The sequence below is a fragment of the Haliaeetus albicilla genome, chromosome 2, assembly GCF_947461875.1.
Source record: "Haliaeetus albicilla chromosome 2, bHalAlb1.1, whole genome shotgun sequence".
NCBI lineage: Eukaryota > Metazoa > Chordata > Aves > Accipitriformes > Accipitridae > Haliaeetus > Haliaeetus albicilla.
The window spans coordinates 44,414,478-44,427,054 of NC_091484.1; the positions used below are offsets into that span (position 1 = coordinate 44,414,478).

General features: G+C 40.7%; 1 protein-coding gene across 5 annotated transcripts in view; it reads left to right on the forward strand.

Annotated features, from left to right (window-relative positions):
* The window catches only part of GSDME (gasdermin E), a 29,616-nt gene extending 18,648 nt beyond the window's left edge, over nt 1-10,968 (forward strand). For all 5 annotated transcript variants that reach the window (XM_069773184.1, XM_069773173.1, XM_069773201.1 and 2 more), the window contains 6 exons: nt 259-379; nt 4,856-5,044; nt 7,023-7,150; nt 7,267-7,453; nt 8,981-9,054; nt 9,849-10,968. In XM_069773184.1, the coding sequence (XP_069629285.1) occupies nt 259-379; nt 4,856-5,044; nt 7,023-7,150; nt 7,267-7,453; nt 8,981-9,054; nt 9,849-10,079 (930 nt within the window). In that variant the 3' untranslated portion in view covers nt 10,080-10,968. The remainder of the gene's footprint in view (nt 1-258; nt 380-4,855; nt 5,045-7,022; nt 7,151-7,266; nt 7,454-8,980; nt 9,055-9,848) is intronic.
* The last annotated feature ends 1,609 nt before the right edge of the window (nt 10,969-12,577 follow it).

Consider the following 12,577-nt stretch of genomic DNA (forward strand, 5'->3'; position numbering starts at 1 on the left):
GTGGCAAAAGCTGCACCTGAGCTCAACTTTGTACTAGGACAGGGTAGCAAAGAGTTTGAGAGCTCCCCTTGGCATTGAGCTTCTACCTCGCTGGTCATCTAGTTACTTTCATAGATGCCAAACATAACATGTGCTTTACTTGGACATCATGGAGAAAAAAGCACATTCTTTCTCTGTATTTTTTTCCCCTTAATTAATTCTGTGTTTAAGCCACACAATATCTGAATTGGATAAACAGTGAATAAATCTGTCCTCTAGGTTTCAGTGAGTGAAACTGGAAGTATGATGAAGGATTCCAGTGTGATCCTTGAAATTCCTCCTGCAACCACTATTGCCTACGGTGTAATTGAACTGTTTATAAAGCAGAGTGGCCAGTTTGGTAAGTAGAAAGCTCATTTTCTGTGGCACGCAGTTCAACTGTGGACAGAGGTGTCTGTTGGGCAATGATTTTTGCATTTCCTTGTGTATGAAGGTGATGATGTTGTATGGTCTCCATTGCCCTGTTAGTTATTTGTGCTGTGAAATGCTGCTTTTCTGATTTAGTAATGCTTTTTCACTTGTTTGAATAAATCATAAACTCAGAATAACTTAGGTTTCAGGGGACCACAGGAGGTCATCTAGCTCAAGCCCCAGCTCAGGGCAGGACCAACTTTTGAAGTTTGATCTAAATTCAGAGTTAGATCAGATTGCTTGTATCCTTGTCTATTCAAGTTTTGATTATCTCCAGAGACAGAGATTCCATCACCTCTCTGGGCAGCCTGTTCTCATGTTTGACTACCATCATGGTGAACTTTTTTTTTTCCTTACTATCTAATGAGAATTTCCCTTTCTTTAATTTGTGTATCTTGCCTTTTGTCCTATCATCATACAGAAGAGTCTTGCTCTGTCTTCTCTTCATGCTTCCATTGGGTAGTTGTAGATAGCAGGATGGTTCTCCCTTAGCAGTATTTTCTCCAGGCTGGACAAACCCAGTCTCTCACCCTCTTCTCATACATGATGTTCTCCAGCCCCCAGCGATCTTGGTGGCTGTTTGCTAGATTGCTCCAGTATGTGAATGTCTGTCTTGTACTGGGGAGTCCAAAACTGGACACAGCACTCTGAATCCAGTCTCCCAAATTGAAAAATCACTTTCATCGATCTGCTAGCTACACTCTTGTCAGTACAGCCCAGCATGCAGCAAACTTCAATAGCTGCAAGGACATGCTGCTGATCTCTTGAATTTGTTGTCCAGGTCTTTTTCTGCAATTTTGCTTCTAGCTAGCTGGCCCTCAGCCCGTGCTGTTGCCTTCACCTATTGGCAGGGAGAGTGAACTGAATATAAATCAATGGTCAACCAGGAATCTTTAGACAACAGTCATGCTAAGAAAAGAATTATTCATAAAGTATAGGACTGGAATTTAAACTTTTTCTGTCTATTTTACACTTTCATGTAGAGATTGTTCTCAGAATGATTGCAGAAATGTCTTTGTCATGTTTTCTGGTCACGTTTTACTTATTTCAGGTTGAATACTTTCAGGTGTCAAATTAAAAAAAATGTTGAAATTGGCTTTGGGGGGAGTAGTAACTCTGCTCTGCAGAATCACTTGGGTTTTTCTTTGTCTGTCCTCAGTTAAACTCTCTGACCTAAAGGAGGTTTCAGGGGATGTTATGCAAGAAGGAAGGAAATCAGATGGACTGTATAGAGCTGGAAGTTGGAAAGGACTGATGTGGAGAGAAACAGGAGATACCTTGAAGAAATAATTGAAGTGCAGTTGAGATTTGAATACAGGATGCACTTTATTTGGATAAGAAATGCAGAAGATACTCTCCATCATTCTCCTTGAACTCACTTCTGATATTAAGGAAGACTGTAGGTTCAGGAATATAAGTAAATATCATGTAACCTATAAAAAAATTTCTGAAATGTGGAATTGCTCTGACGTAGATTGAACACAGAGATATAGCAGAGGGCATTGACTTCATGGTCGTAACAGAACTGTAATTCAGAGTAAGCAGGTGCAATTAAGGCTGTCTGACTACAGAGGTGTATAGCTGATAGCCTACTTATGTGACTTCTAGATGGAAATTCGTGTGTCCTGCTAGCTGATAATACATGGGTCTTGTTAATGATCTGTATTTCTCTGCTTTTTCCACTTCTGCTTCTTCTTCCACTTTTTTTTTTCATATTTAATGTCTTTTAAGCTTCAAAACCAGCACAGCTTGTTTCATGTTTTATCTCAAACAACCTATGTCTTGCCTCTTATTTTTAATTTGTGCTATCTTCACTGTGTGTCATTGAGAAGATGAAGTGGAGGAACTAACAAAATTAGGGATTTGCCAGCAAGAGTAAGTATGGTGGAGCGTAACCTTCAGCTTCTTAATGTCTGAGCAGTGATCAGTGTCTGTTTATGGAAATAAAAATAGCCTTTGAAGTTAAATCCAGAAATCGATGTAGTTCTTTCACATGAGACTGAAAGTGACCAGTAGCAGGTGTAACAGAATGGGATTCTCTTCACAGATAATTACAGAATAGGGTGCATGTAAGTTTTTTGTTTTGTTTTGTTTTGTTTTTCTTTGCCACTGATAGTGCTTGAGTTATTCTGTAAGGAAGAAAGATATATAAACTTTCTTTAAAGTGTTCTGGCTAGTGTGACTGGACATGCTTGGACATTTTTATAAATAAAAAAAAAAAAGAAAAAAGTCTAATCCTTTTCTGATCCCTTTACTATAATGTTTTCTTGTAATCATTCTGTTTGATTTCTACAGGCTAATTTTCCACTACATCTAGAAGCTGTTCCTGTTAAAGGCTTTGCAGTTTTGTGTGTCTAAAGTTTCACTGCGAGTCCTCTTTTTCTTGCTTTACAAAACAGGAGGTATAGTAGCACCCAGCTGATTTGCTTTGTTCTGTTCATTGCTATATATGTGTGACTTGCTTCCTGTTAAATATCTGTAAATTAAACAGTCCCAAACTTTTCAGCTTCTCCATGCAAAGGAGTTTCTTTGTCTTTGATTGTTTTCCTTGATCATCTCTGGTTTTCTTCCATTTTTGTTAGTGTTTCTGAATAACTAACAAGATCTAACTGCACTATTGGAGGTTTGTCATCGATGGATGTGATAGAATTCAATAGAGAAAATATGACACTATTATGTATATACTTTCATTCACTTATTTTCCCTTCTCTTTTTTTTTTAAAGAGTATGATAAAAGTAATGAGATACAAAATTAATTAATAGTGCTATTAATACAAAACTTTCAGAGGTCTGTATTTTCCTCTGAATTGAGTCCTGTTACAAGATTTAACAGCAGGGTCTGTATCTCTTTAAACTTGAAAACACTTGCTGTATATTGATTTCCCTTATTAGCATCATTCTGCCTTAGGAGAGCAGATAGTCTATTAGCAGTATCTTCCTCCTTCAGGGTTCCTGTGAAAGCATTATTACCAATGAAAGTAACGTGAGTGTGTTGGCCTTCTGGTGCCTTAGCTGCTGTCTGGAGTCTTCTTGCTTTGGGAAGTTCTTGAATTTGTGTTAATCACTTTCTTCTCCTCTGTAGCTCGCTCTTCTCTGTGAAGGGTTATGCAGGCGTAAAGGTCTCTGTCATCTGTCTTTCTTTGTGGCAGAGATTTCTTTGTCTGCTCTCCCTTTGAAAAAGCTTTTTGCTGATGGAGTGCTCTCCGTGCTTTCTCATCTGCTTTGAATGTCCTTAATTTGGTGAGACAGACTCTCACAACTGCAGGAAGGTTATATTTAGGTTTTGTGCCTGGTACATGTGAGCACTGTGCTTGATTAGTTATTTTTTTTTTCCCTTTGCTGTCAGGTATTACTTTAAAATTGAGGTCCTTTTGCTAGCCTTCCTGCATTCTCCTCAGACCCGCTGCAGTGCCAGGAGTACAGTTTCAAATCTTGCGTTTGAGCCAATAAAAGATGATGAAAATAATTGCGTTTGAGCCAATAAAAGATGATGAAAATAATACTTAGGGCTTCGATTATATTCTGCATCTTTGGGGCACAATATTGGACACATGAGCACAGAACTTGATATTCCAGATTTCTCAGCGTAACTCTTACAGAGGCTCACTGTGTACCTTCCATGAGTCCCTTAGCTTCATCGAATTGGGGGGATTGGAGTGGCAGGAAGTCTACAGTCCTGTTTGGGTGAGGTAGGCTGGTGCTTGTCCTGAAGATTGAGGCAGAAAGGGTAATCCAGCAAGGGTGTGTTATTTTCTCCATAAAGTTATTGCAAAGAGGCGATAGATACTGTAGAGTGATTCTGTTAATGAACATGGCTGGGTGAAGTCCTTTAGAGACTTTGAAAAACCTCCTATCTTCTACTCATCTGGAGAACTTGAGGGTGTACCTGTGGCTTGGCTGAGAAAGAGGAGTCTATCAGTGCCAGGACCAGAAGAAGCTCTGTGAGAGACTCTTAGAGCTCTTACAAATCTCAGAAAGTGCTTTCATGTGTCTCCATCATGGGTGGATCCTGTAGCCCACGTTACAGCACATGTCTTAATTGGTAGAAAGCGTGAAGAATTCACACCTGATTCTCTTGTATGCAGCATTCAGGTTTACAGTGTCAGTGAGAAGTTTTAATGTATTTGCTGTCTGCATTACTTTTAATTTACAGGAGCTGGTGTCACATTTTGTAGTTGCTAGCTGCACCACAGGACCTTTGTATGTGAACACTGTACTAGACATCAGGGCTGCAGTAATGCTCAGTAATTCACATACAGAGCAACCATTGGCATTCTTTCCATCTAGAAGAGATGAGACACGGAGAAATCATATGCAAGAACACTAGATAACATAAGCTAGCATCTTATTAGGTAATTGCTTGTGTACTTTATTATTTTTTTTAAAATTTAATTTCTTATTACAGAATTCTGTCTGCTAGATGAACAGCAAGGAGGTTTTGAAAAAGAAAGCACAGAAGGCTCGACTTATCCCCACTCAGCACTAATCAGAGATGCTTCGTTTCTCTATCAGCCAGATGCTGTTGATAATGAGATGTACTCTGGGGCTAAAAACCTCATTCCCAGTGATGCTTCTTTAAGTGTACTGAAACAAGGTATTACCAGAAATGCTTTACATTATTACATTACAGTGAGTTAAGCAACATGATAGGAGGAAATAATCTGGTATAATAATACATAAGAAATTATGTTAGTTCATTTTAATAGCCCTTATCAGGAACTCTTAGGGGAATGCACTGAAAGAATAGAAGAATTTACTTCTGCAATTGTTATATGTGGTGGACTGTTCCCTAGGAATGTCCTGAATCCCTGTGTCATAAAAATGATCTTACAAAATTAGGTTTTTATGCCAGTTCTGTTACAATCCATAAGGTTAGTGATGATCTATGGTTTCATTCAGAAAGGGTCACTGAAAATACTTTTTCATGATCAGGAAAATACTCTCAGTAAAGCTTCTCAGTTAAAGGTTATTTTAAGTCTCAAAAATTACAAAGACATCTCCCCTGCCTTCAGTTAGCCTCATTATTTTCTGAGAAGCTTTATAGAAGTCTTTGGTATCAACTAAGGCTGACAAAATTAAAATGTGATTTAAATGGAAGTTTGCAAATTGATATAATGAGCCAGGCACAACTTATTTATTGTAGGGATGTGGAAGGAAGGGGCAGGATTGTCACCAGAGGAATGAAAAAGAGGAAAACAAATGAAGGCCTCAGAATACACTTCACTTTTCATCAGTTCTTGGTAGTTCCTACAGCTTGTTCTAACAATGAACATGACTTTCGTTATCTCTAAATTTCACTCTTTGTTGATGGCTGTTCAGTAGACTAACTGTGACCAAAATAGATATTTGTTGTCCTGAAATAAATTCTGTCATTCTCCAATGTAGACTTGTTTGAAAGGAATAACCGTGTCTCCATGTGTATATAAAAAACACTTATTTGTGAAAGAATGTTATGCTACTGTTTTGGGTTTTGTTTTAGCTTGACATGCTTTTGTGCCTTTCTTACTTAAAAGGCTTGGAGGTTTCTTTTAATTAACCTGGACTGTCTCTTGGGGAAAAAAAAAAAATAAAATTGTTTCTACTAAAGCAATTTGAAGTAGGTTTCCTCTTCTGTTATTTGTATAGCCAGTCATATGATTGCATTAGGTACAAAAAAAATCTGCCTGTGGCTGGGCTGCTTCTTTTTTTCCAATGAAGTAATTTTTAGATATAAAAGGCATCTTTAAAGAGAGCATGTCTCTTGACCAGAGTGACATGAAGGGAGATTTCTTTTAAAGAAGGTTAAGAATGCTTGCATGCCCATATTTTTGGAATGTGGAAAAACACATTCCAGCCTTCCAGTTGGCATTATTGACTTGAAAACTTATTTTCTTTCAGCAAAGTGGTAATTTGATGTCATAGAACACTTTGGTTTAGTGTCATAGTTGAATTGTGGAGAAGGAAGTGTAGTGAACAGTCTTCTGCTTCCGTTGTATGTATTGTAATGGATTCAGTATTTCAGTCAAGAAGAGATTTTTGTACTGATTTTTGTAATAAGTCTTTTAAGGTCAGGGGTGAAGGGATGTAATTCTTTGATGCACCTGATGAAATACGAGGACGATAACAATTTAGCATTGCAATAGGAACTTTTAATTCTATGTGGGGACTTATACCATTGACTTTGTAATTCCTGTTAACCCACATATTAAGAAGTAAGGTTATGAGCAGAACTCTTCTGCCTTATAAATGAACATTCTCTGGTCATGAACTTTCAAGTGAGAAACTTAATATATAGTTAGTTCAGTTAACGTTAAAATACTGACTTCTAAAATATGAAAAATACTGAAAACCAAACGTTGATCCTTGGTAGCTGTTCTTCTTTCTTAGAATATTCATTGATGCTTCATTGGCTTATTTGGGAAATATAATCAGATGTATTTCAGCCTTGCATTATAGCTTGTGCTGATGGTAATTAGGATGTCAAGTTGTGGTGATAAATGAGCTTATGAAACACATAGCAAAAATGCTAACTGTTTTTACTGGCATTTGTGTAGAAATACTTAGTTTTACTTTTTACTGCTTTCTTGGGAAAGATCTGTCACAGCTGAAGACTCGGTTCCAGCCCTTTGTGAAGCTGCCGGAAGACAAGCAAAAAGCTTTATATAAAACCCTTTGTGAACTCTTGCTCCATGAAGAAATGGTAACTGCCCTGGAGGATGTGGTAAGATGAAGAAACTTTTGCTTGCTTCCTAAAAGTAATTTCAGGATAGAGATAGCATTCTCTTTTGCTTGAACTTTTCTCTTTTCAAGAAGTTCTACTTACTCTTTTGCTTCCAGTTAGATGATATCTGCACAGGAGACAAGCCAGATCTGAAGGAGTTAAAACCTGCACAACAACAAGACCTCCTTGATTTCTTGCAGCTCTTAGGGTGCAGTTTACAGAGTGAGCCGCTGTTGCAGAAATATCAGCCTCAGGATGAAGAACTCTTCTCAGCTGCTCACCTCCTTATCAGTGCTATCTCTGGTATGTTGTGAATGAAGAAAAGAGCCCTTTTTTAAATTTTCCTTTTAGAAGCTCCTTCTATGCTAAAGCATTTATGGCTCTTTTTGAGCAGTTGGTGAGCCAAGTGAGCATAATTTGTTCTGTTCCTTTTTATGGGTTTCGTATACCATGCTTAACATTCCTGGCTGTGAATTAAATTCAGCCCTCAATCACTGACGGATTTTGCTTGTAAAATACACTTTCCCCCAAGATTGCTCAACTCTACTTTCTGCTGAGTGTGGACATTTCCAGTTTGGCAAGCTAATCTCTGTTCTTATTCCATACCAGAGTTCTTCCTGCCTAAATGCTGAGAATTACAAATTAGGTGTTGTCTTCAGTGTAACAGCATTTATTGTTGAGATGCAAACTACATGTAGCAAAAATGAATTTAACATAGAGACACTGCAATTAGAGGGTTGTTTTGCAGCTGCTGAAAAAGGAGATTAAACATAAATGTCAAACAAATGCCATGCTCATAATCTAGTTGGCACCACAGTGTTAATTAAAAGCTACCTGCAAAGTCCAAGACAGACTCCTTCCTGGCTTTCCCTCCTCTCTCTTATATATAAAGAATTTCCTGACATTAAGATAACGAAGGGAAGTGCAGTGTGGTGTTAGTTAGATGTGGCACTGTGCAGCAAAATGCCAGCGTGCATCCATATACACACAGTACCCAGGTAGGAAAGCTTAACTCATTTGCAGAGACAGAAAAGAAATCGAAAACAGAAACCTGCTGATGTGGTAACACTTGTCAGATGCTATTAACAGCAGGGTGCAGTTAATTGAGTGTGGTGCATTATCACCTAGCTTTGGACATAAAGTCTACTGCTAATGTCCAGGCGTAAATGTAGCTGGATCAAGAATCAAAAGCTGTTTTATGCCTGTTGCTTCTATTAGGAATTACAGCCTTGAGTTACAAAGTTGAAGGGTACCACAGGGATCATTTAGTCCATCTCCCTGCCCCAAGGCAGTCTCAGCTATGTCATTGCTCTCAAATTGTGTTTTTGCTGAAGTCAGCATGTCGTATAGATTTTGAGAGCAGAGGTTCTTGTTTTATTCAAGGCCTAAATCATTCAGCCAGCCTGCAGACTCGGAGTGAAACACTGGGGAGATAGTTGGGGAGGAGCTGAGAATGATGGGGAGGAAATCCCCTTTCCTACAAGCTGCCTTTTTTCAAGGTAGGGATAGTCAATGTGGGGCTTGTACCCATTGCCTATCCCATTTTATTCTGCACTCTGGGAAGCAGGCAGGAAAGGGCTGGATCAGCCTCTTCCAAACATCTAGCAGAGCACTTGTGACAGCTGTCTTCAGCATTGAATCACTTCGGTCTCCAGTGTCCATTTCATGAGGTACTGTACCTGCAGATGGGCCTCAAAAAGCAGCTTGTCTGTCTTTGCTCAGCAGAACCCCGTAACAAAGCTCACTGTTAAAAGAAGTCCCCTTTCTAGCAGCCAGCCTCGTGCAGTGTTCGCTGCAAACGATCTTTCCCTTTTAATGTTTCCTTTACAGAGCTGTCTGATTACACTCTTGCCCTGCTGCGTGCCTGCTGTGATCTTCAGGTTGTTCCAGCATTGTGTTGTTTGGTGAGTAATCAAAATGTGACTGTGTAGCGTGTGGGCCCCAGCAGTAGTAATGACTGTGTTCTCTGCCTTATTGTGTTTCTCATCCAATAAAGAAGATGTCAAGCTCCAGTGCAAATTTCAGCTGTAGGCATTGCTTAGGCAAGGTCACAGTCTGACAGTGGCAAATGATGCAGGTAATTTACTGTGGGTGGATACCTAACTTTTAAAATGTTTCTGTATTTGGGAGATTTCATGGGCTGTGGGCAAAAGAAAATTGTAACTTAAGCTCAAATTTTAATTTACTAATAGTCTCACTAGCTCATTTTAAAGCCTCAGTAACAGTAATCACCTGCCCTTGGGAAACAGAAATTTCACTTTGATAGCAGAAGTGCTTGGGCCTTGGCAAATTCTGAAGTTCCAGAATTCTGAGGCCATTCATTGAAACTGCTGAAGGAATGGGACAGGGCTTTTTTAAAGCTTTTTAAGCTCGCTGACAAAAGTAATAGTAAAAACCTTTAAATACGTAGGGGCAAGCTCAGAGTAAGAGAGTTTAGTGTGATCTGCAGGAGAGAAGTTGGACTGGAGGAAAGGATGCGGTAGGAGAGATGTTTCTCCTTAAAGGGGGCCGTGGAGTTCTGGATGAGTACATCGTACTTGTCAAGGCTAATAGTAACGGGAATCTTGCCCTTTTGCCACTGCCTTGTAAGCTCTCTGGTGGTGTTGTAAGAAGGAACTGAGCTATGTGATGGCAGGAACAGCACTGCTTGGAAAACCTTTTTAATGTCTCTGTCTTTTGCTCTCTCTCATAAATACAGCCTAACATCGCTTCAGCCAATGGCACTGTGGCGCTGAGCAGTCCTTTGGTGGCTACTCTCACTGACAGAGGAAGATTTGATGTCGTGCAAAGGCTGTTTGCTTCATCAAACATTAATTTCGAAATGACAGAGTCTTCTGTAAAAGCTCTAACTATGAAAGAACCTAGATTCTTCCCGCTTGTTCTTTATGTTGCATTGTACGGATTTTATGCTTTAGGTGGGAATGTATAGGAGCTTTGTTGAGTATCCAGTTATTGCTCTAGCTTATTCTTTCTTCTGTAGCTCTGCAGCGAAGTGTTGGTGTGTTTGAGCTCGCAGCAGAGCCACTCAGCTGAGTACTTATGGCAGTCCAGCCAGGGGTTACGGAGGTCAGGGTGGACTCTGCATGCCTGGGGTGAGCACTCTGCACTGCCATCAGGTGTGCTGCTGCTCTGAAGTTTCACTAAGGTGTGTATGTCTGCAGTGGAAAATACATCAATAAGGGATGAAGGGGAGGAATTAAAAAAGACAAGGCTGTAACAGAAATTAAACATAGCTATTCTGGTAGTTGTTAGATGTGCAGGGCAGTAGAAGCCTGATTGCTTGCATTATTATGTGTGGGAGAAAACTGCGAAGTACAAACTGCTTTTTGTAAGCAAGCAAACAAGCAGGCTGTGGAAATCCAGGGTTCTGCAACGCAGTAAATGTTTTGCTCGTTTAAGACTTGATGTGCAGAATGGCTTCACTCTGGAGCAAGTGGAATGGAGGACTCTCAGAGGTACTAGATTAGGTTTTAATTTATTAAGTGTAGTTTGGCTTTATGGATGTGAACTGCACACTGCAGGAAATAAATAAACCTCTTTTTCAAAAACTAAGACCACCTTAGGGATTTATGCCTCTGTACAGCATTTCTGTTTTCTAATCAGTTTTTACACACCTTAGCAAGTTCCAGCTGTTTAAATTGCATTCTGAACCTTCTCTTTGAGGTATGGTGAGGCCTTTTGGCGTGTGCACGTGAAATGTCCTTGCTGTACTCCACAAAAATGATCGTTTTACCCATATGACATTTTAAGTGCAGATGTTTGGCTTGTTTCTTTGACTAACAGCAAAGTGTTAGTAAAGCACTTTGTGCTTTGAACTATTTTGCCTTTTTTTATCGTAATTTTTTGTAATCATGTGGATGGGACAGAAACGCAGCAGAGATCACTGTAAATAGGGGCTTGGGAAGATGATGTTCCAGGTAAGTGGAATACCAGCGCTTTCAGATAAGATTGTGAGATGGCTGACAGACAAACCAGCAGGCACCTGGAAGGGGGGGTGATGGTAATCAGGCACCTGTGTGTGTGTGAGGGGTGTAATCAGTAACCGGGCCCTGCAGGTTAGCTAGTGGGTGGGAGTCCTGGGTTCAGTCTTCTCCTATATTCCCACATGGTCTTGAGCAGATTGTCCAAGAGGTCTTTAAAAACTCATGTCAGTTAAGCTTTCCCTGAGGAAGTGGACTTTGCAAAAAAGCACGGCGGTACCTTTCCATACTCTGAGAGTGCACGATAGCCTTGCACGCTGAGCTGTTGGCATTCCTGCATCTCATCTGTTAAATGAAGCTGATGGCGTTGCCTGAACGTTGTGCTGGTGTATATGGAGATGTCCTTTAGGAGGATGGAAGCATGTTACCCTGCTTCTGGGAGTGATGCGTGTTTGTAAATGGGAGAGTCTTCTTTTGCCAATCACTACTCAAAAGTTGCCTCTGTAACTAACTAATTTATCAAAACTTCCTATTAAATGGTATGTCAAAACAATAGAATAACTTAGAACCTCATGCATGTAATTTCCATTGTTGTTCTTTTTGGGATTCCAGTCATGCCCTGGGCCTTGAAAGGTGATGCACACAGATGGCAAGTGGGTCTGTGGGCATCCATGTAGTGCCACTGTCCATGTGCTCTGGTCTTCCTCACAGAGTTTTAGTGTAAGCTTTATGTGCACTATATTGCATAACTGCTTTCAGGGTGTGCATGCTGTGTCATATATGTAGGAGAGGGGATTTGTTTAAAGAGGGGAAAAAAACCCCAACCCTAAATGCTAGGTGTTCTACAGAAACATAATTAAAAAAAGAAAAAGTTTTGTTTGTTTCCTGCTGTTTTGTTTTCAGATGTACATTAGTCTTTTGCTTCAGCTAAATCCACGGAACAGGTTGAGGCTGAGGAGTATAAAGGTTGCTGACAGAGCCAAGCTGAGGGCACCTGAGGGGCTGGCGGTGTTTATGGTACTGGGGAGGCCTAGCAGCCTCACAACTTGACTGGCGGTAACTACAGCTGAGGAGGGTGAAGGCACTGTGCTCTGTGTTACAGAGTCCTGCTGCTTGTGACCCTTAGACAGATGGGAACTCGGGGAGACGTTGCACGAGGCACCACCACCGCGAGCTGCGCTGATGCGTGATACCCCACCTCCTGCGCGGGACTAGCGCCCCTGCCCCAGGCCTGAGGTGGGGGAGCCACGGAGGGGGCAGGTGCCTGGCAGGGAGGGGTGGCGGGGGCAGCAGCACCAGGGCCTCTGCTCAGGGGAACAGGAGGCAGGGCAGCCTCAGACTCACAACATGAGAGACGCTTGGGCAAGCAGTGGTGTGCCCCAGAGACCCCAGACTTGCTGCTAGTCGTGAAGGTTGCTTGGGTCTCTTGGCTCCTCGCCTCATCTGCTGCCATACTTTTAGGATTGATCAGTGTCTGCAGAAGGCAGCGGTTGCACTTCAGTCTTCG